Source organism: Dermacentor silvarum, chromosome 1 (genome assembly GCF_013339745.2).
Source record: "Dermacentor silvarum isolate Dsil-2018 chromosome 1, BIME_Dsil_1.4, whole genome shotgun sequence".
In the NCBI taxonomy this organism is placed as follows: domain Eukaryota; kingdom Metazoa; phylum Arthropoda; class Arachnida; order Ixodida; family Ixodidae; genus Dermacentor; species Dermacentor silvarum.
The window spans coordinates 322,973,207-323,000,340 of record NC_051154.1 but is presented as its reverse complement, the minus strand read 5'-3'; the positions used below and the strand labels follow the sequence as shown (position 1 = coordinate 323,000,340).

At 46.4% G+C, this 27,134-nt stretch overlaps 1 protein-coding gene across 1 annotated transcript in view; it reads right to left on the bottom strand.

The window, feature by feature from the left end:
- Window positions 1-1,799: 1,799 nt before the first annotated feature.
- LOC119437327 (protein argonaute-4) overlaps window positions 1,800-27,134 on the bottom strand; it is a 62,104-nt gene continuing 36,769 nt past the window's right edge. Inside the window, exons 6-7 of the mRNA XM_037704376.2 lie at window positions 2,397-2,734; window positions 1,800-1,926 (exon numbers count right to left, since the gene is read on the bottom strand). Of these exons, the coding sequence (XP_037560304.2) occupies window positions 2,423-2,734 (312 nt within the window). The 3' untranslated portion in view covers window positions 1,800-1,926; window positions 2,397-2,422. The remainder of the gene's footprint in view (window positions 1,927-2,396; window positions 2,735-27,134) is intronic.

Sequence of the window (27,134 nt, the reverse complement as noted above, 5' to 3'; positions counted from 1 at the left end):
CTCATTTCTCATTTCATCGCATTTCACGCGAAATTAGGCCGACCCTGTCTTCTTTAGTGTCGGAACTTGGTTGACCCTTTGTTTCTCTTTTTCATCAGCAGAACAGGAAGGCCTATCCTGGAGATGGTGCAGTCAATGGTTTAATGTGGCTAATTTTCGGCTATACTGGTGCTAATTACGCCCTTACCGTTAATTTAGCTACTCTGTTGACAATGCCCGTTTTTTGGGGGCACCGCCGAAGCCGCCTTCCAGACACCATTGCCTTGCGCGTGACCTGATTAGTCCAAGCTAACTCGCTCCATTACCCAAAAGCGTGTCGTACGATGGCTTTATCCCAACCTGCCTATATTTATGGCGGTGCACTCTTTAGAGTGCTATAGAGCAATGTGGTTAATTTTTGGCTAGAATGGCGCTAATTACGCCCGTACGGGTAATTGTACCTACTCTTCGACTATAATAATGGCTTCTTTTGTTGAGACGAACGTTTTGATACCACTTGCGACTCGCTGCGACGCTCTGGAGGCGTGACAGGGCCGGTTTTATGTGTGCGTGCGCGCGTTCATTAGAGCGAAAGCTCTACTTCGCCATCTATCGCAAGGTCGCAATGACCTTGAGCCACCGCAGCGCAACTGTGGCAGGTGTGACATCACGCCACGTCATCCGCTGAGGAGAGGCATCGCCGTTGCGCTCGCTCGGAACCTCGCCCTTTCGGTACCACGTGACTAAGCGAAGCTGTAACGGCTGCTTCGCCGCCGCTTAGTCGCTAAGTCTCGCCATGGATTGCGCGCCGACTGGGGCATCTCTGTGTGCCTTTCAGCGCAATCGACAGGCTGAATCCAATCATCCAGTAGATATAGCTGGACAGCAGGCTGCGAAATCTCATGCAATGGGAAAGTTGGTTGCTGAAACGCCGGAGCAAAGGGAGACCAGATTAGCAGGTTATAGAGAAGCTTACCAAGCGTGGAAGCGTCCATTAATAAAACACTATGTGCACAGTCTTCGAAAAACCAAGCCAAACAGACCTTTCGTTCGTGATAACTAGGTTTACAAGAGTTAAACGAGAGCTAAACAAGAGTTAAACGACAAACACTGCTAGCGAAGTGTTTGTCATCTGTGTCAGTTTTTGTCCTTCGCGCTGTGCGTCATTTTACCAAGAGTTAAATCTCAACCACTTTTTCCGCGTGTTTGTGCGCGCTGCGTGCGTGTGTAAGTGGTTGCAGGATAACCACATTCCAAATACGCCAAAACCATGTGAACTCTTCCAAGGTAGCACACGCATCTTCTGTCTGACGATGAAGAAAGAAGAAATTGCCACGCGACTGGCGGGCTTCTTTCACGCTCTAAAAAACTTGCACGTATTGAACAACAGAAAGCTGTGTAGGGAGTTTTTCATGGTACTCTACAATTTTCTCTTTGGCCCTTTGGAAATTAGAACAGTACTTCTCGATTGACTGGGTTGATACAATTAAATCTCGGTAACGAATATATAGCTAGCCGCTACTCCATTCTATTGGAACCAATATGCGCTAGGTTTTCTTCGAGTAACGCAATTGCTCTTTTTCATTTTTTTTAGTTGGTGCATGATAGTAGGGACATCCTGTATACGTAAGATGGAATATGGTCACCTATTAACATTACGTTTCAGTCGTGTAGCGCGTGCACGTATTCGATGAAATTTAGCAGTTGCTTCTTTTGTTTTTGCTGCATAAAACATTCAGGGCTCAGCTGTCGGCACACTTGCGCCTGCGCAGTCAGCGAGCCTAGTCAGACGCGAGAAAAATTGGTTCGCACCACGACAGTTGGCTTTTGGGAAAACTTTATTGTCCCACTGACCAGAGTGCAACAGAAAAAAAAAGAACAACGGCGTTTTACGTCCTCCACCTTGCACAAAAAAAAAAACCAGGAGAGAACTTCCGCTGGGAAAACCTGCAACAAAGGAATGTCACATGTATTGAAGGGCACGTAACCTTAATTGCAACCATACACGATATGTCTACCTCTCAATTTGTTCGGGTGAACAGCGAATGAGTGCGATCTCGATTAAGTAACTGATAAGTAACTAATGAAACTTAAGCGTTCGTGCACAATGAAAAAAAGTAAATGCCTATCACTAGCATGGACGCTAATCAGGATAAAGTGGGAACCATTCTCATAAATCCCTTCGTTGTTTTTAAGATATGTCACCTAAAGTAGGCAGACTCTGGCCGCAGAACACGTGGCTCGTGAGGTATCTGCCCTTTCGAAGAGCATGATCACGTGACATAAAATTGTATGCGTTGTTGTCAGTCTAGAATTACCACAGCTCAGAGAACTCGAACGAATACGTTGAAAGCAGCAGTCGTACTACGAATGATGCGAGAAAGCGTTGTTTGCGTCAAACACACCAACTCACAGACCTCAGGGCGGCGGGAGCAGCAGCACCTCAGACGAAATACATCGAGGTCTGGAGTGCGTCTAGGACCCGGACGGCCTCAACGTACTGGCTCGTAGCAATCTTGTCCCCACTGCCCCCAGAGCAGTCACTGCTGGAGCTGGACACGTCCACCTTGCTCGCGATGTGGTTCTTGGCCCGTGACGCGGCCAGGTGCGCGTAGTAGACGGGCGCAGGGATGCTGACGCTGCGAGCGCATCGGGCGTACGTGTGGCAGAGGTAGTAGCTCAGCTTCTGCAGCTCGTCCGCCGTGAAGTTGGAGTCGTCCCAGACGATGTAGTAGTGCGCGGGGCAGCTGGTACCCTGCAAAAAACCACGCGAGGCATTTCGAGGGGCTGACCGAGGCTGCATGCTGCTGGCACGACTGCATGAGACACCCGTACTACGAATCAATGTATATGTAGCCCCGTGTGTACTACAATCCTACACATCAGTCCTATACAGAGCTCCGTTACCCAGGAAATTGCGCAGTGAATCAACAAACGGCGCCTAAATGTTCTCGCGGCGTCACGAAACTCGAGGTACAAACGAACGTGTAAGCAGGAACAGTAACAAGACCGGACGGCTTTTAATAGTCACTGCTTCTTGCTCTCTAGGTTTTTCCCAAGTGCCGATATGTCTTGTTACGTTGTCGTCTTTGCCGAACTACAGACACGGCAATATGCTCAGTACAACAATTATACGCCATCAAGCACATAATTACTTAATTAGAGCGGATATAGCTATGCCTTTTTTCCCGAGTTTAATTGGCACATGTGCTCGGTCGGCTTCATGCCAAGCGGACCGATCCTATACACAGTGCGATAGTAAAATGGGCTCATCCAGAAGACTGCGTGATGAAGAGTGGGAACTGATCCCAGACACGGTATAAATCGCGTGCGCGTGGTGGGAGTCTGCGCGTCTTGCCGGGCGGGTACGTATTAGCTATGCTGCAATACGCGTAGTCGATTATGAAAAGTTTTATAGCCCTTTATTAACCGCGTCACGAAAAATTCGTTTAACCCTCATAGATTCCAACATGGATGTTGGACCTCCATAAACTTTCATACCCTAGAAAAGCCTGTTGGGCGAGTTTCCGCTGAAACACTTGCGTTGCTTTAATTATATTATGGTATATATGTGGTTTAGTATTATGGTGACGAATGTAGAGGGCAACTGGAATATGTTTAAGGCGACAATTTTTAACCTATAACAGAAATATGTACCTATTTAATAGATGAATATTCTCAAATAAAAATACATTTTGGTACAACAAATACATCAGCCAACTTGCTAACGAAAAGAAGACTTTTTTTCCAAGAGTGAAAATCTAGGAACGTTTCTCATTGATTATATTACAAAACAGACGTTTCAGAGTGTGCTTATTTCCACTTGAAATGTAGCAAATTTTCATTTTTAAACACTACACTCCCACACATGCCAACTAACGCGACAGGCTTTTGGAGTACGGTAAAACCAATAATACCCCAAAGTAGTGCCTCAATAACCCAATAATATTAACCCAATAATAACCCAAAGTTCTGCGCCTCTGTTTTGAATGATGCTTTCGTTCAGTCAATTTCTTCCGGAACACCTTATCACATAGGCCCAATATCCAGAGTTTCCCAAGGATCCGGTAGTTTTTTTATTCGGTTGGAATCTCAACACTGATCGACAAACTAAAGCTAAATTCCTCTTGTGAGGTAAATCAGATTAATGTGAAGTTCTTAAAAAACATATATCAGAGTGCCACTCAATTATTCTAGAGTATTATTTCGCAATCATACGACTCAGGTTAACCCGAAGACTGAAAAACAAGTCGAATCGTGCCAATTTTCCTAATCAGGACCATGTAACCCGGTAAACGTTCCACCTATTTCACTTACGTCAGACAGTGCCATCTAAAATTTTTGCATATTTTTACACACCTTGTCAATTTTATATAGAACATAGTTTTTTTCTCCACCTCACAGCATGCCTTCCCCAAGTTTTCTCGTGCAAACTCAACCGATAACTTTCTATATACACATATAGGTCATTTGCGAATCTGGCTTTATTGTGGATTGTATTTAGATTTTTCCGAACCTTTTGATAATATTAATCACTTTGCTGTTACATAATCTAAGTACGTTAAATGCAGACCTGGAAGTACTTAACTGGATCCGTGAATATCTATGCTGCCGTGTCCAGTATGTTACAGCTAACGCTCTCCTCCAGCTCCTGTCGGTTCTGGTGTAACCCAAGGATCAGTCCTTGGCCCTATTATTTCTCATTTATATTAACGACTTGCCTAATAACATTTATTCCAGAGTTTGATCGATGACGATTCTGTTATTTACCGGAAATTAACGATTCAGACGTGACACTACATTAGAATGATCTAGGTAACCTAACTCAGTGGTGCCACACGTGGCGCATGGAACTAAATAGTGATAATTACAAAAGTATGCGCGTCACTAGGCGTGATGTTCTCTCTCCGTCCTATTTCCTTAAAAATACCTCCCTGAAGATTACATCATCCTATTGCTACCTTGGTGTTTATATATGTGGCGACTTGTCCTGGAAGCATCTTGATGATGATGATGACCATCATCATCAGCCTATTTATGTCCACTGCAGGACGAAGGCCTCTCCCTGTGATCTCCACTTACCCCGGTCTTGCGCTAGCTGATTCCAACTAGCGCCTGCAAATTTCCTAACTTCATCACCCCACCTAGTTTTTTGCCATCCTCGACTGCGCTCCTTTTCTCTAGGTATCCATTCTGTGACTCTAATGGTCCACCGGTTATCCATCCTACGCATTACATGGCCTGCCCAGTTCCATTTCTTCCGCTTAATGTCAACTTGAATATCAGCTATCCCCGTTTGTTATCTGACCCACACCACTCTCTTTCTGTCTCGTAATGTTAGGCCTCACATTTTCCGTTATATCGCTTTTTGTGCGGTACTTAACTTGTTCTCGAGCTTCTTTATTAACCTCCAAGTGTCTGCCGCATATGTTAGCACTCGTAGAATGCAATGATTGAACACTTCTTTTCAATGACAGTGGTAAGCTCCCATTCATGATTTGGCCATGCCTGCCGTGTGCACTCGAAACCAGTTTCATTCTACTGTAAATTTCTTTCTCATGATCAGTGTCCCCTGTGAGTAATTGACCTAGATAAACGTACTCCTTTACAGGCTCTAGAGCCTGACTGGCGATCCGGAATTCTTGTTCCCTTGCGAAGCTATTGAACATGATTTTTGTGTTCTGCCTATTAATCTTCAACCCCACTCTTACACTTTCTCGGTTAAGATCCTCCATCATTTGCTGTAATTCGTCCCCGTTATTGCTGAATAGGACAGTGTCATCTGCAAATCGAAGGTTGCTGAGGTGTTCAGCATTGATCCTCACTCCTAAGCCTTCACAGTCTATGAGCTTCGATACTTCTAAGCATGCAGGGGAGAGATTGTGTCTCCTTGCCTGACCCCTTTCTTGATACGTATCTTTCTTCTTTCCGAGATTTTACGTGCCAAAACAAATTCTAATTATGAGGCACGCCGTAGTGGAGGGCTCCTGGTTAAGTTTGACCACCTGGGGATCTTTAACGTGCACTACAACGCAAGCCCATGGGCATCTTTGCATTTCCCCACCATCGAAATGCGGCCTCCGCAGCCGGGATTCGATTCCGCTACCTCGTGCTCAGCAGCGCAAAGCCTTAGCTGAATAAGCGACCGCGGCGGGTGTTAGGTATCTTTCTACTTTTCTTGTGGAGAATCAAAGTTGCTGTGCAATCCTTGTAGATATTTGCCAAGATATTCACCTATGCCTCCTGTACTCCTTGATTACGCAATGCCTAGAGGACTGCTGGCATCTCTACTGAATCAAATGTTTTTTTCATAACCTATGAAAGTCATATAGAGAGGTTGAGTGTACTCCGCCAATTTCTCTATTACCTGATTTATGACCTGGATATGATACATCGTAAAATATCCCTTCCTGAAGCCAGCCTGTTCTCTTGGTTCGCTGTAGTCAAGTGTTGCACGGATTATATTAGAAATTATCTTGAATATTTATATAATACCGAAAGCAAGCTAACAGGCCTATAATTCTTCAATTCTTCAACGCCTCCCTTCTTATGAATGAGTATAATATTGGCGTTCATCCAGCTTTTTGGTACATTTGAAGTCCTGAGGCATTGCGTATAAAGGGCAGCAAGCTTTTCAAGCATGATATCTCCTCTATCCTTGAAAAAAATTGACTGTTATTCCATCTTCGCCAGCAGCTTTTCCCCTGGTGATGTTTTGGAAGGCCCTTCTAACTTTATTGCTAGTTATAGAAGGAGCCTCGGTATCCTGTTCACCACTACTTCGAATGAAAGTAGCTTGGCTGCTGTGGGTACTGTATAGGTCAGTTTAGAATTCTTCCGCTGTTTTTACTATGTCATCGAAATTGCTGATGATATTACCCTGCTTATCTTTCAGAGCATACATTTTGCCTTGTCCTATGACAAGTGTTCTTTTCACTGATTTCATGCTACGTCCATATTTTACTGCTTCCACAATCTTTTCCACGTTATAATTTCGGATATCCCTTATTTTCTTTTTATTGATCAGTTTCGACAGTTCAGCGTATTCCATCTGACCTCTCGAGTTTGGCACTTTCATACTTTGCCGTTTCTTTATTAGGTCCTTTGTTACTTTGGAGAGGGTACCTACTGGTTGCCTTGGTGCCTTACCTCCCACTTCAATTGCTGCCTCTAAGATCAGCCTAGTTGCGGTTTCATTCATTACCTTTATGTTGTCTTCATCGTCCTGTTCTAAAGCTGCAACTTTGTTTGCGGGAACCAGCCTGAATTGGTCTGCTTTTACCATTACTGCGTCTAGGTTGGCCTGTTTCTTCTTGACTAATTTTATCCTTCCTTTCTTCGAAGTGAGGGAAATCCTAGACCTTACTAACCTATAGTCACTGCACTTTACCCTCCCTACCACGTCTACATCCTGAACTACGCTGGGATCAGCAGCGAGTATGAAATCTATTTCATTCTTTGTTTCTCCATTAAGGCTTTTCCAGGTCCACTTCCTGTTGTTGCGCTTCCTGAAGAAGGTATTCATTATTCGGAGCCTATTTCTTTCCGCGAATTCTACCAACATCTCTCCTCTAGTGTTCCTAGAACCGATGCTGTAGTTGCCAATTGCTTGCTCACCAGCCTGCCTTTTCCCTACTTTGCATTGAAGTCTCCCATGACTACAGTATACGGTGTTTTCACCTATCTCATTGCTAATTAAACATCTTCATAAAACTGTTCTATTTTTTCATCGTCGTGACTGGAGGTTGGGGTGTAGGCCTGCACTACCTTCATTCTATACCTCATATTCAGCTTTATTACGACGACTGCTACCCTCTCATTATTGCTGTAGAATTCATCAATGATACCCGCTATGTCCTTATGGATCAGGAATCCTACTCCAAATTCTCTCTAACCTGGAAGACCTCTGTAGCAGAGGACGTGGCCGTTAGTCAGCACTGTATAAGCCTCACCAGTTCTAACCTCACTAAGGCCAATAATATCCCAGGCAATACCTGATAATTCTTCAAACAGCCCTGCAAAACTAGCCTCACTGGAGAGAGTGCGCAGGTTAAACGTTGCCAGGGTCAGTTTCCAGTGGCGGCCTCTCCGGACCCAGAGATTATTAGCACCCTCGGCCGCGTCGCATGTCTGACTGCAGCCTTGGTCAATTGCTTCATGGCTGCTGGGGACTGAGGGCCATGGATTAATTTTTGGAATCACGGGGACGTAGTGGCCGAATACTGCACCAGGGAGGCCAATTCCTGTTCTGTTGAGAGAGTGACTTTGTCGGCGATATTTTTTTTGCCGCCGTCAGGCGCCACTCCATGCCTGAAATGCGCCAACGAGTAGAATATGTTTTGTTGACCGGGATGGTGCCGCCATCTAAGAGAGGTGAAGCGAACTACTGCAACGTGATATTCACGAGCGCTGATAGGCAGTGCTACGGTACTCAATCACAGCAACGCGTCGTATTTCCGGGCTTTTACGTGCCATAAGCAATTCTGAATTATGAGGCACGTCGTAGTGGAGGGCTGCGTACTAATTTTGACCGCCTGGGGTTCTTTAAAGTGGACTACAACGCAAGCACACGGGCGTTTTTTCGCATTTCGCCTCGATCGAAATGCGGCCGCCGCGGCCAGGATTCCACCTTCCGGCCTACCCCTCCCAGTCCCGACCCAAAAGCGCACATTCCAAACCCGGTTACTCGAAGCATATCGATAAGCAGCTCCACTTAGAGCTCGCTGACAAGGGGTGCGCGCTAGGGAGCCTATATAAATTAGCAGGATTCCCAGTGCGTGCGCACTGGCGGAGGCGCCCAGCGCTTTTCGCGTTAAGCGTTGCCGCTTGGCGCATAGTCCCTATCTGCGGGACTATGTTAGGGAGCATAAGGAGCCTTATCGCGGCGATCCCGTGGGCGCTACCATGGTTGATCACGTGGTGACGCGTACATTGCTAGCCTCAACTGCCTCCGTTGCCTCCGTGTTTACAATAGATGTGTATGACGGCAGTGCGGCTTAGCAAACCTCTATTTCGGGAGGTATTGTAGACGGTGACTGGGTGGACGATACGAAGCTTGGCCACAGCTTCAGGGAACATGCAAAAGCGCTTTCAAAGCTCATTAAGCTACGTCCAAATGGCGCGAACCGCGTATATGGTGCTTGCTCTAAAAGCGGGGCTAAATATGTATTCCAAACTATCCAAATAATGTATTAGGATAGTGAAAATTGTGATTTTGATTAGCGGGGGGCCCTATTGCCGAAGCATTGTAGATTGCGGGCAAGCATGCGGTGGCGACAGCCTCTGCATAAGGATCATAGTGTCGTTGGCTGCGTGGTTAAGCGACCGAGATCATTATTGCTGAAATTATTAGTGGCGGGACAAGGAGCAAGCAGCAGCAATCACTTACTACTGTCAGTTCGAGGCTCATGCCGCTGTCGAGGGGGCTTCCTGTGCTTCACGACAGGTCGGTGGGAGAAAGTTGTTGGATCTGCGTTGGGCTCCAGCTTTTTTTTTTCAAGTTCTTGTAATATGCGTAATGATCCCTTAATAGTTAAAGTGAACCAAACGTTAGGCTACTTGAAAAGAAAGCTCTACCTTGCCCCACACTCACTAAAGTTGTTACTTTACTCTAACAACGTTCTACTCCAGTATTATATATAAGCATTTGGACAAGCGAGCGAAGACGAGGAGGGCGAAGTGACGCGACCAAGGACCCTTATGAAAATGAACGATGAGTTTCTGATTAGGACGTTATGCATTCCTAATGTGTCATCAGACAGGCATCAGAAATGCATCGTCTAATGTTGTTAGCATCACAAGTACCTCAGAGACTCAAATGGCAATGCATATTAGGATTCCTGATGAGAGGAGTACTCAGATTTTTTTTGTCATTGCTAATGTCAAAGCGCATGACATAAAAATGTGGATAACACCAACTTTTATTTTTTATTTTTTTATTTTATACAGCGAAGCTGTCCTTGGTTAGGAAACGAAAAAATATAATGTTCGAAATGTTGACAAAAGGCAAGTGGGCCGATCCTGAAGGTTGTGCAAAAAGGGTCCAGCGCAATTGCGCATATCTCTGTGGGCTCGGGGACCTGCAACGCGCCCTTGAATTGCCCTTGTCACACGTGGGCCCCAGAGAGACAAAAACAATGCGCCGGAGCGATTAACGCTGTTGCCCAAAAGCTAGTCTATGACGATGCGTGTCAAAACGTGAGTGATAAAACGCAATAGTCTACCAGCCAGTAGCTGTGTCTCATTCTCTCGTGGCATAGCCATTTCGCTAGCGACGTCATCAGTTGCCCCTTGGACTCGGTATGGGTAAGACTCGTGTCGCTCACTCCGAAGAGGGAGAGCGCGCCTTCGAGGAGCGTCGCCGCACTCAACTGCGCGAATGGATGCGAAAGCGACGAGAAGCCGCTACGCGCAGCGGCCCAACGTGCTGAGGCCGATGGTGCAAGGTGGAGCGAATATAGTCGGCTAAACTCGCTTGCATTCGCACTAAGGTCCCTAGATATTTTTTGCTTTCTTTAAGTAGCGACAAGCTTTGAAGTACCGCCGGCGAATCTCATTGGGCGGCGCTCATTCCAGCAGCCATGTTCTTCCTAACGCTGTTCACCCGCATTCACTTGCACGCTGCTGCGAGCAGCGTAGATAGCAGCGGTCGCTGACGGTCGCATGCCATCTAGGAAGATAATGACATTTACGGCGTAAATGTCGCTACTTAAAAAAGAGCAGTAAATCTAGGGACTTTAACTCGCACATACAGAATACGGCGCGCGGCGATGCAACGAAGTTATGCATTGTGTCTCTCCAACCATTTAACATAACCACCAAATTAAAACAATTTTAAAAATAATCAAGCAAAACCAACACCCTCGCTGGTCTTCGATCTTCACATAGTGGAAGGGCTCTGATTTTTTTAAGGGGGCGGTGGGGCTACTAATACAGATTATTAGTCTATCATATCGAGGACAATTTACAGGCAAATCGCAGTGTTGCATAGCTTGCCAAAAATGTTGATTAGAACCAATACTGGGGTTCATGTGAAAACCACGATCGAGGCACACTGCAGAGATCGTTTCTCCAATTTCTCAGCCTACAGCTGATGTTAACGACCGCAGGGAGTTATCTAAAACGAAGTGACGGCGCAGGCAGTCAAAATCATGTAACTCACGCCTCAGTGAAGGCTTTCAAAGGATAACATAACCAGATCTCTAAGGCCATGCTTTTGCTGCCTTCAGACGGCGGAAGCAATCCAAAATTGAAAATACGTCATACAATTTTATTTATACGATAAACTATAGCGTAAAACGTGGACTATTCGGTGGTTTGTTTTGCCTCGCAACATATATACGTAGCTGGGCGTAACATGGCACAAAACATGAGTTTACTGGTTAATATTGCTGAAATCACGGATGCCACAATAATCTCACACGTATGCAGGTGGCGCTGTTGTTTTTCCTCAGTCTCTCTTCAGCTGTCTTGTTCGGCTTCACTCGAGAGAGTGAAGTCGAACACGACGGTCGTGGCCGAGTGGAGCTGAGTGCAGCAGGAGCAGCATACCAAAGAATAAGATCAATTTTTGTTTATTTTTATTTGGTTGATATAAGTGTTAGGTTAACCGAGCTATCTATATATATTGTTTTTCATGTTTTTTTTAGTTTCTTGGTTAGTTTGGTAGGACGTTAGTAGGTAACGAATTGTTCTATTTTTTTGGAAGTGGGTTGTGGCGCACGTGTTGCATGGTGAAAGCAGTGTAAAGCGGCAGTTTTGAACCGTGTTAGGGAAGCTAACGAAGGTAGCCGGACAGCAAGATTACCGTACGGCTTACCGTGGGGCTTTGTTCAGGTATTTTGGTGGGCTGTCTCGTTAGGTGGTCGGGCGGACGATAGTGCGGCAGGCTAGGAAGGACAGGGGTGATGGCGAGATGGTGCAGTGCGAGGAGTACAAACGTTGGTGTTATTTGGACGAGACGCACTTCACCAGTTTAGCCGACGCTGAGGAGGCTAGCTTCGCGGGCAGGTCGTGCGAAGAATTTAAGGGGGCTGTGCGGCGGATGGAAAGGGGATGGGCAGCTAGGGTGCAAGAGCTGAAAGGGGAGCTGACGGTGGAGCGAGAGCGGCGAACTGAGCTCGAAACTCGGATCGGCGAGTTTCTTGACAGGCAGGGGGCCGAGGCCATCCTGGTAAAGCGAATAGCTGGCGAGTTACAAGAAGAACGGGAACAGCGGGCCGTGCTGGAAGAGTGGGTGGAGGCGCTAATGGCACAGGCGGCGCGTAATCCCGGGTCAGAGCTGCGTCAGGCGGGCGGCGTGGACAGCGCGGAGACTCAGGCAGAGGAATGCTATGAGAACAGGGAGGGACGCCTAGGGGCAGTAAACAGCCGGCGAGAGCCGGCGGCAACACGACGGTTCCACAACTCTACAGCGAGGTAGCGCGGCAGGCTTCGGGTGGGAAGGGACGTACGGCAGGGAGCCCGTCGCCGCGTTTGAGTGGCCCACGGCGGGTGGAGAACCAGCTAGCGCGAACTGGAGGACGCCAATCGCAGGCGGGAGGCAAACGTGTAGAGCGAAGAGTCATAGTGGTGGGGGACTCCAACGTAGCGAGGGTTGAGGAGGGCGTCCTTACAAAAGTGAAGGCAGACGGGCGGGTGAGGGTGGAGGCCCAGTCAGGGAAGTGCATGGTTGATGCAATGGCAAAAGCTCAGAAGGTGGTATGGGACAACATGGAGCACGAAAATCTGGTCGTTATCCATGCTGGTTTCAACGATGTGCTGAAGGGAAGGAGCCAGAACCTAAGGAGACAGTTAGAGGTTGGGTTGCGTAAACTCAGAGCAGCCTCTTCGAGTGTACATGTGACCATATACACAATTCCAGAAGGAAGGAAGGAAGGAAAATAAAAGGCGAAAGGCAGAGAGGTTAACCAGGTGAAGTGTCCGGTTGGCTACTCGGCACAGGGGGATGGGGTAAGGGCAGAAAAGATTACAACGCAAGAGAATATTAAAAAGGTCCAGGGCCACGCTAGCGGGATGGAACGGAGTGTGATTGAGGCTAACCGGGTCATTAGGGGTCTGAGCCGACCACTTAGGTACGGCGTAAGGGACGTAAACCGGGAAGTGTACGAGTCTGGCTCCCACCCTTTTGCACAGGATGGCATTCACTACAGTGGTGCCACGGGCGGGAGGGTAGGTAGTAGGATATGGTGCCAAGCTACGGCTTTTTTGGGGGGACCCAGAGCCCTAAGGCCACCAGAGAGGCCCCGAGATTAGAGCACAGGCTCGGGCTTACCCGAAAGCCCGGCCCGTGGGCCGGGCCTGGTAGCACTGTTTTTTTCACAGGCTCGGGCACGGCATGTGCTTTTTGACTCGAGCCCGGGCCGGGCTCGGGTTTTTTGACGCGGGCCCGGGTCGGGCTCGGGCTTTCTGGTGGTGTGCATGTAACGTGCAGCCAGTTATTCTCGGGTGTCTCAACTCTGAAAAACATTATTTTTCGGTCTCGGGCCGGGTTCGGACCGGTTTCAAGTCGGGTTCGGGCCATGCTCGGGCCTAAGGTAAAGGGGTGGCGGGCCGGGCTGGGCGGGTAACGTAGATTATTTCCGGGCCCGGGCCGGGCCCGGGTCTCGCCATAAATGTTTTGATCGGGCTCGGGCGTGCCGCCCAACGTAAAAACGGGCCCGAGCCGGGCCCGCGCTGAAAAAATCGGCCCGTATTGTGCTCTACCCGAGATTCAAGAAACGTAGATTCGGTAGGAGAAGAAATAGACGTAAGCACCAGGGGCAAGGTTATTCTGACATAGGGTACATGAACATGCAAGGTGGCAGGAATAGGCTGAAGTGGGCGGCGATAGACGAGCAACTAAGGCTGGAAAAGCTGATGGTATACGAGTTTGTGGAGACACATCTTAGGGACATGGAGCAACCACCCTGTAAACCTGACTATGCATGGGAATATTGCAATAGAACAGAGGGCAGCAGGAAAGGGGTTGGAATTGGTGCATTCATTCATAAACGTATGAATTGGCAAAGGGTCAAACAGGAATGCAAGGAGCATTTATGGCTAAAAGGGAAAGGTTCAGGAGAGCAGACACTCCTTGGCTTTGTATACCTGTGGAAAGGAGCAAATGCCAAAGAGGAAAACAAAAAAATGCTGGAATGCATATCAAGTGACATTAATGAGCTAGGTGGAGGGTGCGAGATTATTATACGAGGAGATATGAACGCACACACAGAAGACATGGGCGAGTACAGACTCAAATGCAACATGATGCTGGATATGTGTGAATGCATGACTTGGTTGTATGCAACAGTACTGAGACGTGTGAAGGGCTCATAACATGGGAGGTAGGGAGCCTGCAGTCAACGATAGATTATGCACTAATGTCACATAGGATGCACGATAGGCTGAATGTAATAAACATAGATTAAAATGGCTCCAGAAGTCTAGGTAGTGATCACAAACTATTAAGGTGAGTTTTAGAAGAGAAATGAAAGTAGGTAGGCGGCAAGATGAACAACCAGGTGGGATATTTTACTCGGAAAAGCAGCTTGAAATAGCAACCCAACAAATTGAGGAAGTAATTTCAGAGGATACAAAAACAGAATGGACATATGCAAATTTAACAGGGCTATTTGAGCTAGAGCTTGCTAAGGCACGAGTCAGGCCAAAAGGGAGCAGAAGACGTAAACCCAAGAGCTGGTGGGATGAGGAGGTTAAGAAGGCCATAGAGAAACGTCAGGAAGCATCCAGGGAACACAGATATTCAAAGCGAAGGGGTGAACCAGAAGCTGATGTAGGCAGAAAATGGAATAACTTCTTAAACTGTAGAAGGGAAGCATCCCATTTGATCAATGACAAGATTAGAAGAAAGGGGAGCCAATGGTTGTCAGAAGTAAACAAAAAGGATAGGAAAGCAGCAAAGAAATTTTGGAAACATGTCAACGCCTTGAGTAATAAGACTAGCCTAGAGCAGAGGTTTACAGTTACAGCTCAAGGTGTTCGGCTAGAAGGATATGAGGCAATGGAACATATAAGAACAATGATGACAGAAAAATTTAAAGAACGAGACATAGCATGCGCTCAATCAGGTGAGCATAGACTAGTTAGTGCAGTGGCTCCACTTGCACAAAGCGAGTGGGAAACGGCAGAGAAGAGGGTTCCTAGTAGCACGTCGACAGGTCCTGATGGCATCCCAATTATGTTAATAAAGACATTGGGCCCAAAATCTAAGAAAGCATTAAGAGAGGCAGTGAGAAAAAGGATAATGGACGGTAAAGCCCCCGACGGGTGGAGACTGAGCAGGATGAGCATGATATATAAGGGAAAGGGGGAAAAGCCGACATAAACAATTACCGTCCCATAACAGTAGCGTCAGTGGTTTACAGGGTGGTGATGCAGATTATAAAGGACAGGCTGCAGGCATGGGTGGAGAGCGAGGAGGTGCTTGGGGGAACTACAAAATGGGTTCCGGAAACAAAGAAGGTTAGAAGATAATCTGTTCTCATTGACGCAGTGTATTGAAATAGCAGAAAAGGAACACAGGCCCCTATGACTCGCATTTCTGGATATCAAGGGAGCCTATGACAATGTAATCCAAAAGGATTTGTGGGACATACTGGGCACTGTAGATGAGGAAGATGGACTAAGCAATCTTTTAAAATATATCTATAAAAGAACCAAGGTGCTTATAAAATGGGAAAACAAGGTATCTGGGCCTATAGAGATACAGCAGGGGCTTAGGCAGGGGTACCCTCTGTCACCTCTGTTGTTCATGCTGTATTTACAAGGATTAGAGAAAAAATTAGAGAGGAGCGGACTTGGCTTCAACCTTTCCTTTTTCAAGCAAGGAGAATGGATTAAACAGTCATTACCAGGACTGATGTACGCGGATGACATTGTACTTATGGCTGACAGCAAGGAAGACTTGCAGAGATTAATGGACATCTGTGGTAAAGAGGGAGATAGCTTAGGTTTGAAGTTTAGTAAAGAAAAATCGGCCTCATGATTTTTAATGATAATCAGTGCAGCGAGCATAGGATACAGGAGGTTACGCTGGAGGTGGTGGATAAGTACAAATATTTTGCAGTGTGGATAAACAATGGGGCTGAGTACCAAACGGAACATGAAAATATGTAACAGCTAAAGGTAGCAGAAATGCAGCTGTGATGAAAAATACGGCACTGTGGAATTACAATACATACGAAGTGGTGAGAGGGATTTGGAAAGGGGTGATAGTCCCTAGTTTGACGTTCGGCAATGCGGTCCTGTGCATGAGATCAGAGGTTCTAGCAACGTTGGAAGTTAAGCAGCGAGGGGTAGGTAGACCGGCTCTGGGAGCACACGGAAATACACCAAATAAGGGGGTACAGGGTGACATGGGATGGACGTCATTCGAGGGCAGGGAAGCCAGTAGCAAGATAGAATTTGAGGAGCGATTGAGAGAAATGGCAGAAAAGCGGTGGGCAAGGAGAGTTTTCAGTTATTTGTGCATGAGGAATGTTGACACAAAATGGAGGAAGCTGACCAGAAAATTGTCAATCAAATATTTGGACTGCAGGAGGAGTGCAAACCAGGAAACAACGGTTAAGAAAAGGGTTAATTAAACAGAGAGGGGTCTGTGGAAAACAGGGATGCAGACGAAATCAGCACTGGCAACATACAGAACTTTCAAGCAAGAAATTGCCAAAAAAATATCTGTGATAATTCTAGGGGAAGCTCTTTGTTGTTTGAAGCCAGGACGGGAGCATTGTGGAATAAGATGTACCGAGTCAAGTACCAAGGTATAGACACGTTGTGCTGTGCGTGTGGAGAAGAAGAGGAAACGGCTGAACACCTCATACTTTTCTGTAAAGGCCTTAACCCTACAGTGCGAAGCAACGGGGCTGATTTTTTCAAAGCATTGGGGTTTAGGGACAGGGACTTTAAGCGGGTAGAAATAACCAAACGGAGGTTATCTGATTGGTGGATAAAATCAAGGCAGGGGTGAAATTCCACCCACCACAAAGTACAAAATGTGTTAATAGTCATGGCTAGGTGGCGTATGCCACCGCCCGATTTAAAGGGTTTAGCCTCATCCATCATCATCCATCCAGTCTTCAATATGGCGGTCGTCTGGCCGAACTGCAACTGAGCAGCTACGATGTGTTTTCCTGATCGTGGTGTTTTTGTGCTCGCTGTAATGAAACGGGACGTAGTTAGCGTGCACAAAAGTGCCAGAAGATACCTTGTGTCTCGCTGCAAACTCGCCGTATGCGTGGCGAGCCAGGCAAATGTGGACCAACGATTCTCATGCCGTGGCCTTTGTCTGGTTGTCGTGGAAAGTTGGGTGGACGTCAAAAAGAAATAATGCGTATTGTTAGCGGTCCTCAGCTTGTCCGCTACGCAGCGACATCTATGATGGGAGTAATGTCGTCGACGCAGCACCGACAACTTGGAGAGCGTCGTACCATTGAAAAGGTAAGCAGTCGTGCTTGCTAAGTACACGTGTGTTGTGCGTGCTCCTCGTGTGTGCATAGCGTATCTTGCGAAAGTAGGAAATAGAACTTCTGCGACAGCAGTGAAACCTGTGCTTGAGCATGCTGCGCGCTGTTTGTCAGAATTTAGTTACGTAAACTTATTGCTTTGATCTGAAATTGAAAATCCTGATAAGCGTTTTCTTCTGATGAGAAACATTACGTTCGGAAATAATCGTGTTCACCTGTGCGTGCGCTTCCGCTTTTCTGCTGAAGTTGCATAATAACGACTCATCTGTCTCTTCACCGATTCCTACTGCAATTACGTTTTTTCGCTTATAAACTCTTCGACGTTGTAAATAATGTCTGCTTACAAGGTTTTCGGTTTACGGGCAGTTTAAGGAGAAAACGAAAATGTAAGCAGTCCCAGCTTGCTACTAGTACAGCGTTCTTTTCAAAACAAGGGGTGTTGCCACAACTTTGACGTAACTAAACATGGCAGGGGAAAGTTGTTTAAACTAAGTCCTGAAAGCAAACTCTAGTATGTAAACAAACATTTCATGTATGTGCTGCTGCGTGCGTGTTCAAAATTTTACTTTGATGAAGGGGTCCCTATTATCATGACATTCTTCAGTGACTCAACCGTGTGCTCCGTTGCCACCCTGCACTAGTGCAGACATGTTTTCATGCCTGTTTTTATGTGCACCTTACATGTGTTCACAATATGACAGTTTTATTGTGCCAATCAATGCTATGAGTTAACACAACTCATTTTGCAGTGGTGAGACCGTGACCACATAATGGCAGGCAAATGCAGGGATCCCGCAGCCATGGCTACAGCAGCACGGCGTGTAATCTGGATGTCATGTCAGGTATGTATGAAGTGTACGTGTACCAGAAAGTACGATCTCAGTATGATTTGTGTATAAGCTTATCAACATATTACTCAACTCAGCTTACTAAATTGGCTAAATATTTATGCAACTTTATTCAACTTGCTGCTTATTTGTGTTCATAACATTGTGCACACATTATCGTGTTCTACATAAAACTAAACCTAACATGTCCTGATGTTTAGAATTTTTTTTCTCGCTTCAATCACTTGGCTCCTAGTTGAATTTAATTTTTGCTTTGCGCACAGTATATTACACTTCTCATTTTGGTTTTATTGTTTAGAAACTGTTCCTTATGCTGTAGCTTTTATTTCTGTATTTTTTCTCTGTTTATGCTACATGCATGTGCAGTTTTTGTGCATGTAAGAATTCGAACGGTAGTGTGCCAAATATGTCACCGGTCTTAGTGAGTAGCGTGCTTACCTTTGCTTATCACTGTTACTTTAACACTGCTATTTACAATAATTTCTGTGTTTTTCTCAGATTAACTGCCACTGGCAAATACACACATGATGAGCTTAAACTTCTTGAAATGTGAAGACGCAGCCTTGTGACACCTGAAGTATGGCAGCAATGTCAAAGCTATCTTGCGCCAACTATTACTGCAGTATGCCAACAGATACCCATACCTGTACTTGTGCATTTTCTGAGAACCAGCCGTGTCCACTAGGTGAAATTTGTAGTGTCATTTCGAGTTTGCCGGTCAGTTCATGTAACTTCTCAGGACAAAATTTAGACTGCGAGAGAAGGGAGACCATTACTAATGGGACTGGCTCACACGTCTTTTTATTTATGCGGTATGCCTCACTGATTTCACGTGTCAATTTTCCACTGTAGATGAAAAAAATAGGTGACGATCGTAATCTGGCCATAAGTCTTATTGCTGCAATACACGGCCAAGACGGATGAGCATACTGGTCTTTTGAATCAAATATGTTTGATATCTTAACTACATAATTAGGCATCGGCCAGTCTGCACTATGTGCATTTGACCACATATGAAAGGAGTACAATACACTGCCTCGGACACAAACTGGACAAATTTAGTGGTATCTTTAACCAAGCAAGCCTCGCTTGCCTGCTCGCTTTTCACAATTCACTTACAGACTGTCCATATCCTGTCTACATTATTTTTTTTGGTTATATATGTGCATAGCAGTCCACAAGCAAATTGAGAAAGACACCCAGGCAAGGCAGGCTTGTTTCGTTAAAGATACCACCAAACCTGTCTTGTATCCATCAGGGGTTGTGTGGTCTCTTCCTTTGATCATGTGTATATTTGGTCAGATTTACATGGAGCAGACTGGCCGGTGCCTCAACATGTGTCTGGGAGAGCATCAACATAGGTGTGACATAGTGGACATGAAATGTATGAGAAATATGCCGATAGCTCATGTAAATATTCTATAATGGCTGGCACTTAAATGCCTCGGGGGTTGCATTCGGTTGCCCGTACAGCAGCACTCCTATGCTTGTTTCCACGCCAAGTGATCAGGTAGAAGATTTTCCAATTCCTGCTAGCAATCCACAGACACTGCTGCTCTTTGTCGAGTGCAAACCAATACAGCCAAAGTAGTTCTTAACACGTACACGCCACAGCTGATCCATGATGCATGTTTGTACAGCCAAGAGAAATTTAGGCATACTGTAGCTACTGCTACACCCAAAGGCTACACAGCGCTTCCTCAAGAACTTTATGTGAACCGACATTGCATAAACTTTTCGCACAACTAACATTTCCAAAGCGTTCCACAGCAAGTGATACAGTGTGTATTCCTGTGGTTTATTGCCAAGTGTTAATTTTCTGTCCTTTCACCTTGCAGCGTACAAGTGCACTCACTTCAAGACGACGACCCTCCACCTTAAAAACAGCCTCTCCTCAAAGACTAGCAGGGAGATTAAATGAAAGGAAAATACCACATCCGTAACCAGACCGATACTATGTGTTCCTTACATTTAACCTCCTTCTCTCTTTAAGGAAGGGTGGTATATGCTCAATAAATGTTTTATCAACTTTTTTTCGTTGAGAAATGTATAATGTGCAGCTTATGTAAGGGCCCACTTACATGTTGGATGCTGGAAAAAGTGCTGCACCTTAGCTTGATATATGTATATCAAGCACCATAGACACATCAAAATGTTGCCACACGTGGTGGCTAATTTTGTTTTCTAAAGGTGTTTATTTGGAATTTTAGAATTCTATGAACCCCAGCAATCTAATGTATAAACTCATTAGAGTCTCATTAGGCAGAAATGACACCGTCACACGAAAACTGCTTTGGAGCACGCATTAGGAATACATTTCATGCTCGCAAGAAAAACACTCAAGTATGAATCAGAACGACGGTGGCCAATATGTTTTAGAATGACATTAGGAATTCATCATAATATTTCCGAAGAAACACATCAGAGACTCATTAGGCTGTAATGTCAAAAGTCATCAGACCTTCATGTGAAACACATCTCATATTTTCTTAAGGGTTGGGGACTCGGGGTAGCGTTTAGGCCGGTGATCCTCCATCCATAGGGACGAATACCTCCGGCAGTAAGAGCGAAAGAAAAAGGGTTTATTCTACAATATTGACACTGGCTCCAGATATGGTAGCCCACTCCATGTAGGAGTATTTTGACTGACTGACTCACTACATAGCTCAGCACACATGAGAACAGGTCAGGACACACCCACTGAACCAAATGTGTCCGCTTATAAAGCAGTCGTCTTGCCTAGTTGACCCGACTAGCGAATCTGACGACCTTGGTGCGGCCAACCAGAGGGGCTGTATTGTTCACAAAACTCCGCCTCTAATGCTGCACCCTAACATTTGTCGCAACGGCGTGGCCATATAGGAAACCGAGATCGTCGCCGTTTCCACGGTAGTAATTCCACAAAGTTTGCCCATTCGCATCAATACGTGGCATCTACGTGACGGTCAGCTTGTCATGGTCGGTGTCGGGCACCGGCGCTGATGAAAGGGGCGGCCTCGGGGGCAACACCCAAAGGATGCGCCCGGCCGATTCGGGACGCAACATACTGTTCCGCCAACAAAAGATCGGACCTGAGGGTCACCAGCCGTCAGGTTGCCCGAAGCGTCGGTGGTCATTCGCGACCTCGCGATTTGTCCTTGAAATAATGGCCGATGGCACACTCGAACTTGAGGTCCCACCATTAACTCCGCTTTGGCCTTCTCCTTGGAAACACACAAGCACACATACGACCACCGGGCACAGGAAAGCGCCATGCTCGCACCGAGAGTCATCTAGTCTAGCGGACAAACCAACGCACCGACCTTATCTACCAAAAGCATGAAAGCAGCCATCAAATCCCTGAACCTTCGCTGAAGTCCACAATTTTGATATGAGACGAGGATCGACAACCTTCTCGCAACATCCGATACGGAAGAGTCATTCCCAGTGACAAAGCACCACATGGCGCACAGGCGCCCGAAATCCGCTTAAACCCATCAGGCTTCGCTTGACCCAATAATTTGAAACCTAAATTTTTGCCGCGAAAGTGAGCTCTCATGTACCTCTCAGCTTAACAAAACCAGATCGTCGTGCTGCATAGAGCAAAGGTAGAATACTCTAAAATGCCCTGAATAATTTATACATGAAATTTCACACGCAGCACAAACGCCGTGAACAGTCTGTTCGTAATCTACATCCGTTATTAACGCACGTATTAGTGCCACTTAGAGCCTCTTTGACTTTACGGATGTACTATCAGAGTCGCTCACTTTGCGGTCAAAACTCATACTTGCGACTCGGGCACTATCCTTTCGTTTGTCGTTCGCAAAAGGACACGCACTACAGAAACAACAAAACCAAATCTTGCGGAAATTACGCGCTGAAAACTAGAAAAAGATTCGCGCTTGTTTCTAAGTACTTTCACGCACTAAATGAAACTCAAACTGTTGTTTCCTTCCAAATACACGTTAGAGAGACGCACCAACGCTTTGCTTCTTGATGTCCGCGCATGACACGCCTTAAACGAACGGTACAAACACATTCGAAAAAGGTAAAGTTACACAACAGCTCCTTCAGATAACACGTTTTACTTTCAAAGAAAAAGTCTCGCGAACAATTCCAAAAATGAACTGACAATCAAGCACGCCACTACAGGCTTCAAACAAATAACGTGGACTTGATGTTGGAAGTGTAGATGACACACACAAAAAAGGAGCCTATCTGCTTAGAAACAAAAGAACGACATTGTTGCTTTGTGCGACCCCTGGTGACATGCTGGAACACCAGTGCGGTGGGGGTCTCTATTCGTGCCACTGGGTGGAGCTGGGTCTCTCCCATGCCTCTTTGCTACCACCAACCCAGCGTGGCCATGCCGATCATGTGACCCGTGCCTCGCTGACCAATAGCGAGTATTCCCCCACCATAAAACCACCTGCAATAAACGCGGGAGGGCAGTCTCCCGTCAGTCTCGTCGAAGCTTGTCTGCGTGTCTTCACTTTACGCGCCCTCCCGGCGTTCGGCCTCTCCGTCGGCCCGACGCGCGTTACGCCGCGTTCCTGCCCTACACAACAGACATGTTGAAAAAAGTATCGTAAAAATTAATGCGTGAGCAAACCATCTCCTTCGGAATATTCCTGAGTATCTAAAATAAACGAATAAAAAAATCTTGAAATGTGCTTATCGAAACGATCTCGAGTCTCAACGATATCAAAACGTTTGACCAAACAGTAAAAATAAAGAAACATACAAACTGTTGTCTCCACAAAACCAGTATTGCCGCTTTTCGTTCCGAATAGCAGCCTACGGTTGCGTCAAATCTAAGCCGTATTCGAGGCGGGATTCCCTATATAGCAGTCCACTAGGGAATCCAAAGGGCACGTATGTAATTCTCCTCTCTGCTAACCCCCCGACACTTTACATGCAGGCATCATGCCTTCTGGGCGTCGTGCGACGACTTCGCTGCCGTGCGTGACCAATCGTGACCGCGCGTCTCAACCACGAAGTACAAGGCTTCCTTTGGAAGTTATGCTACGAGACAGATTGGTATGCGAGATCAATGATTCTCATCTTCAACAACGGTTGCTAGCTGAGGATAAGCTAACGTTTAAGAAAGCGTACGAACTCGTTTTGACTGCTGAATCAGTAAGAAATCAGCAGTGACAGATTCAAAGCACTCAGGAACAGGCCGAAAATTTCTATATACATTGTCAGAATGTTCGCGAGTGCTCTACAAGCAAGGCGCCTCAGTGCTTCCGATGTTTAGCAGACCATACCCCCGAGAAATGTTACTTCAAGAATGCTACGTGTAATTTCTGCCGCAAAAAAGGTTACATCGCGAAAGCTTGCCTGTCGAAAAAGGCTAAACCACCGAAGTACCAATGCAGCCATCGTTTAGAGGAGGACGAAGTTTTAGAGGAACAGCAAGGCGGCCTCTATGCTGTTTTTCAGAGGGAACTAGAGATGACAACCACAGGTAGGTTCGTCGTGACAGTATGACTGTGTGATCGGCCACTCAACATGGAAGTAGACTCGGGAGCAGCGTTTTGTATAATAAGTGGAGTGACGTTCGCTCCCATCTGGCCTGACGATGTGCCCCGGTGTCAAGAGAATGCAAGCTCGCTTTACGGACAGGGCCGGGAGAATGTTTGGACATCCTAGGCTCCGTGTTATCAATGTATATTTCAACAACAACAGGGCACAGCTACCCTTGCCCGTGGCTGGAGGAGTCGGAGCCAGCTTATTAGGAAGAAATTGGTTAGAAAAACTGGAAATCACGCTGCATGGACTGAACAATATTGTTACACATGTAGCAATATCACCGAAACAACAATCGATGCTACATTAGGAAGTTCTCTGCGGTGTTCGATGAAGCTCTCACTGGACATTCAGGGCAACCTGTACGCAATGACCTTGCTTGAGATGCGCCACCCAAGTTTTTGAAGTGCCGGCAAAAGTCTTTTTCAGTCATTTTTTCCGCGAACATCTCGGGAATGGAACCACCTTCCCTCAGACATTGTTACTATTACTGATAACAATGCCTTTAAACTAGCACTAGCTAATATTGTATAAGTAGCAGCTATTTTGTACTCACCTGACTTTATGTTCATTTCGTTTGTACCTTAGCTAACATTGTATTCATACCAGCAATAATTATTTCCTCTTTTTTCTGTAACATGCTGCATTCTTGTAACCTTTTGAATCTGTTCATACCACTCCCCTCTGCAATGCCGCCTGGCTTTGAGGTTAATACAAATAAATAAATAAAGTGCCATTCGCGTTGATAGATGCCGTATGTCGACAATTTGACAAACTCCAGGCTCAAGGCATGATTGAGCCAATCTCCACCTCCGACTGGGCGACGCCAGTGGCCGTCGTGAGGAAGAAGAATGGATCCTCAGGATTGTGCGGGGATTACAGGAGCACAGTTAAACGCAAGCATCAAGCCAACGGCGTATCCTGTGCCAATGGCAGCTGAGTTGCTTGCAACTCTTCGACGAGGAGAGATCTTTTGAAAAATTGACTTCAAACAGGCTTATCAGCAGGTGCACGTCGACAAAGGCACTTAGGAGATGCCAACTATCAACACAATTAAAGGTTTGTACGCAGTGAAGCGTCCACCATTTGGCGTTTCGGCCTCACCATCTATATTCCAAAGCTTCATGGACACTCTGCTGGCTAATCTGGCCGGTGTTTGCGCCTATTTAGACGATATCCTCATCATAGGAGCGTCAAATGAAGAGAATATAGATCGACTGGAAGCAGTGTTGCAGTGTTTGCGACAAGCAGGTCTCAAAGCAAACAAGGAAAAATGCAGATTTGTGGTACGCGAAGTGCAGTTCCTGGGCTACAAAGTGAGCGCTAAGGGAGTTGAGCTAACGTCTGAAAAGGTTGAAGCAATAACGAGTGCACCAGAACCAAAAAACAAGTCCGAGCTACAATCATTCTTACAAACGATAAGTTTTTTACAGCCGGTTCCTCCGAGACAAAGCGTCCATCACCGAACCTCTTCATCGTCTATTGCACAAAGAAGCTAAGCGGAAATGGGAAGCCCCGCACAAAGCCGCTTTCAACAAACTTAGAGGAGCCTGAACCATTTTTTTTTCCAAGTGGAGAAATACATTTGAAGTGAAGGGAACATAGGCTCTTACAGAAAAACTTTGCCGCAAAAAGTAATTCAATGCGTTCTGCAGAAGCGGAGTTATTGGCTATAAACAGGGCCTCCGCTGTGCTCCCCATGCTCCTTCAATGCCTTGCTCTGCGGAGGCTACGGCGGAGTGGGGCCACAACGCTCCACCTAGTCACCGTCACCGAGGTGCGCAGTTCAAATTTCATTTTGCATGTTAACGTAACACCAGAACTTCCGATTTTGGTGCCTATACTACGTGCTAAAACGGAAGCCAAACGCAGTTATCCACAGCGAGCAGCCCGTGGACTCGTGGCGGCACCCCGCGGCGGCCGCGGTGTAGCCAACCGCAGCGACCAATAGCAGCCGCGTATTAGAATGTGCTTTATTACATAATAAAACACGCAGAAGAGAGTGAGGATCATGAATTTTGTTGAAACGAGAGCGCTTGAGAAAAAGGTAACTTCGTGCTTCGCTTGCGAGCTCCACGCAACGCCTACGATAGCGAAATTGGGCTGAGATGTTCATAGCAGCGTATTCTACCCGCGGACTATGGTATTTCGCCAAACACGAGGGGTGGTTCAGGCCCCTTAAGGACGCACTACGTGAGTGTACGTTTCTTGCGCATTATGACGACTATCGTCCACTGATGCTGAGCTGTGATGCTTCGCCTTATGGGTTAGGAGCAGTTCTTGCGAAGTTCGACGGAAACGAACACGAAATGCCAGTAGCGTTTTCGTCGAGAACACTCGGCAAATGTGAGAGAAACTATTCCCAACTAAATAGAGAAGGGCTTGCAATTGTGTTTGCCGTCACGCATTTTCATCAGTAGATTGCCGGTGGGCATGTACTCGTAGTGATGACCATAAGCTACTTCTTGGAATAATGTGTCCTAGGAAGCACATTCAGCAAGTATTATCACCCTGGATGCTTCGTTGGTGCGTGATTTTGAGCGCTTATGACTACGAGTTGTACCGATAAAAAAAACATCAGAATGCGGATGCGCTCAGTCGACTTCCTCTTGCTTTCGATGTCTATTAGATTGCGGCACAAGGTGACGTGTCGATCGAAGGGTTGCGCAAACCTTCAATGAATGCCGAGGAGATAGCAAGGCTGACAGTGGAAGTTTCCACGCTTTCGCAAGTTTACAAGGGTATACACTTCCAACCCTACAAGAGTCGTGTGCAAGAACTTTCCACGCACCGTGGTTGCGTATTATGAGGCACACGAGTTGCGATTCCTAACGCTTTGCTCGCAGTCACCTATGGTGGCATGGATTGGACGCCGACATCGAGACCAAGGTGTGGTTGTGTGAGACATGTCCGATGCACAGCCGTCTTCCTCAGGCAGTTGCAATGCCGGAATGGCCCCGTTCAAGTGAACCATGGGAGGTCGTTCATGTTGATCTTGCAGGGCCGGTGAACAACCACAACTTTTTAATCGTAGTAGATGCCTTCTCCAAGTGGCTTGAAGTAGGACAAGTGAAGTCACAGTCTACTTCCGCAGCCACGTATGTGCTATGATCACTGTTAGCCACTTTTGGTATGCCGCCAGTGTAAGTTTGTGATAATTGCACATCATTCGTTTCGTCGGAAATGCGAACGCTTCTTCGAATTGAACATGATCAAACACGTACCATCAGCTCCATACCAGCCGGCTACAAATAGACAAACAGAACAGCAACTGCCGCGAACTGAGTGTCCAAGGTAACTCGCCCGTATGGAATCTATTCTCAGAGTGTTA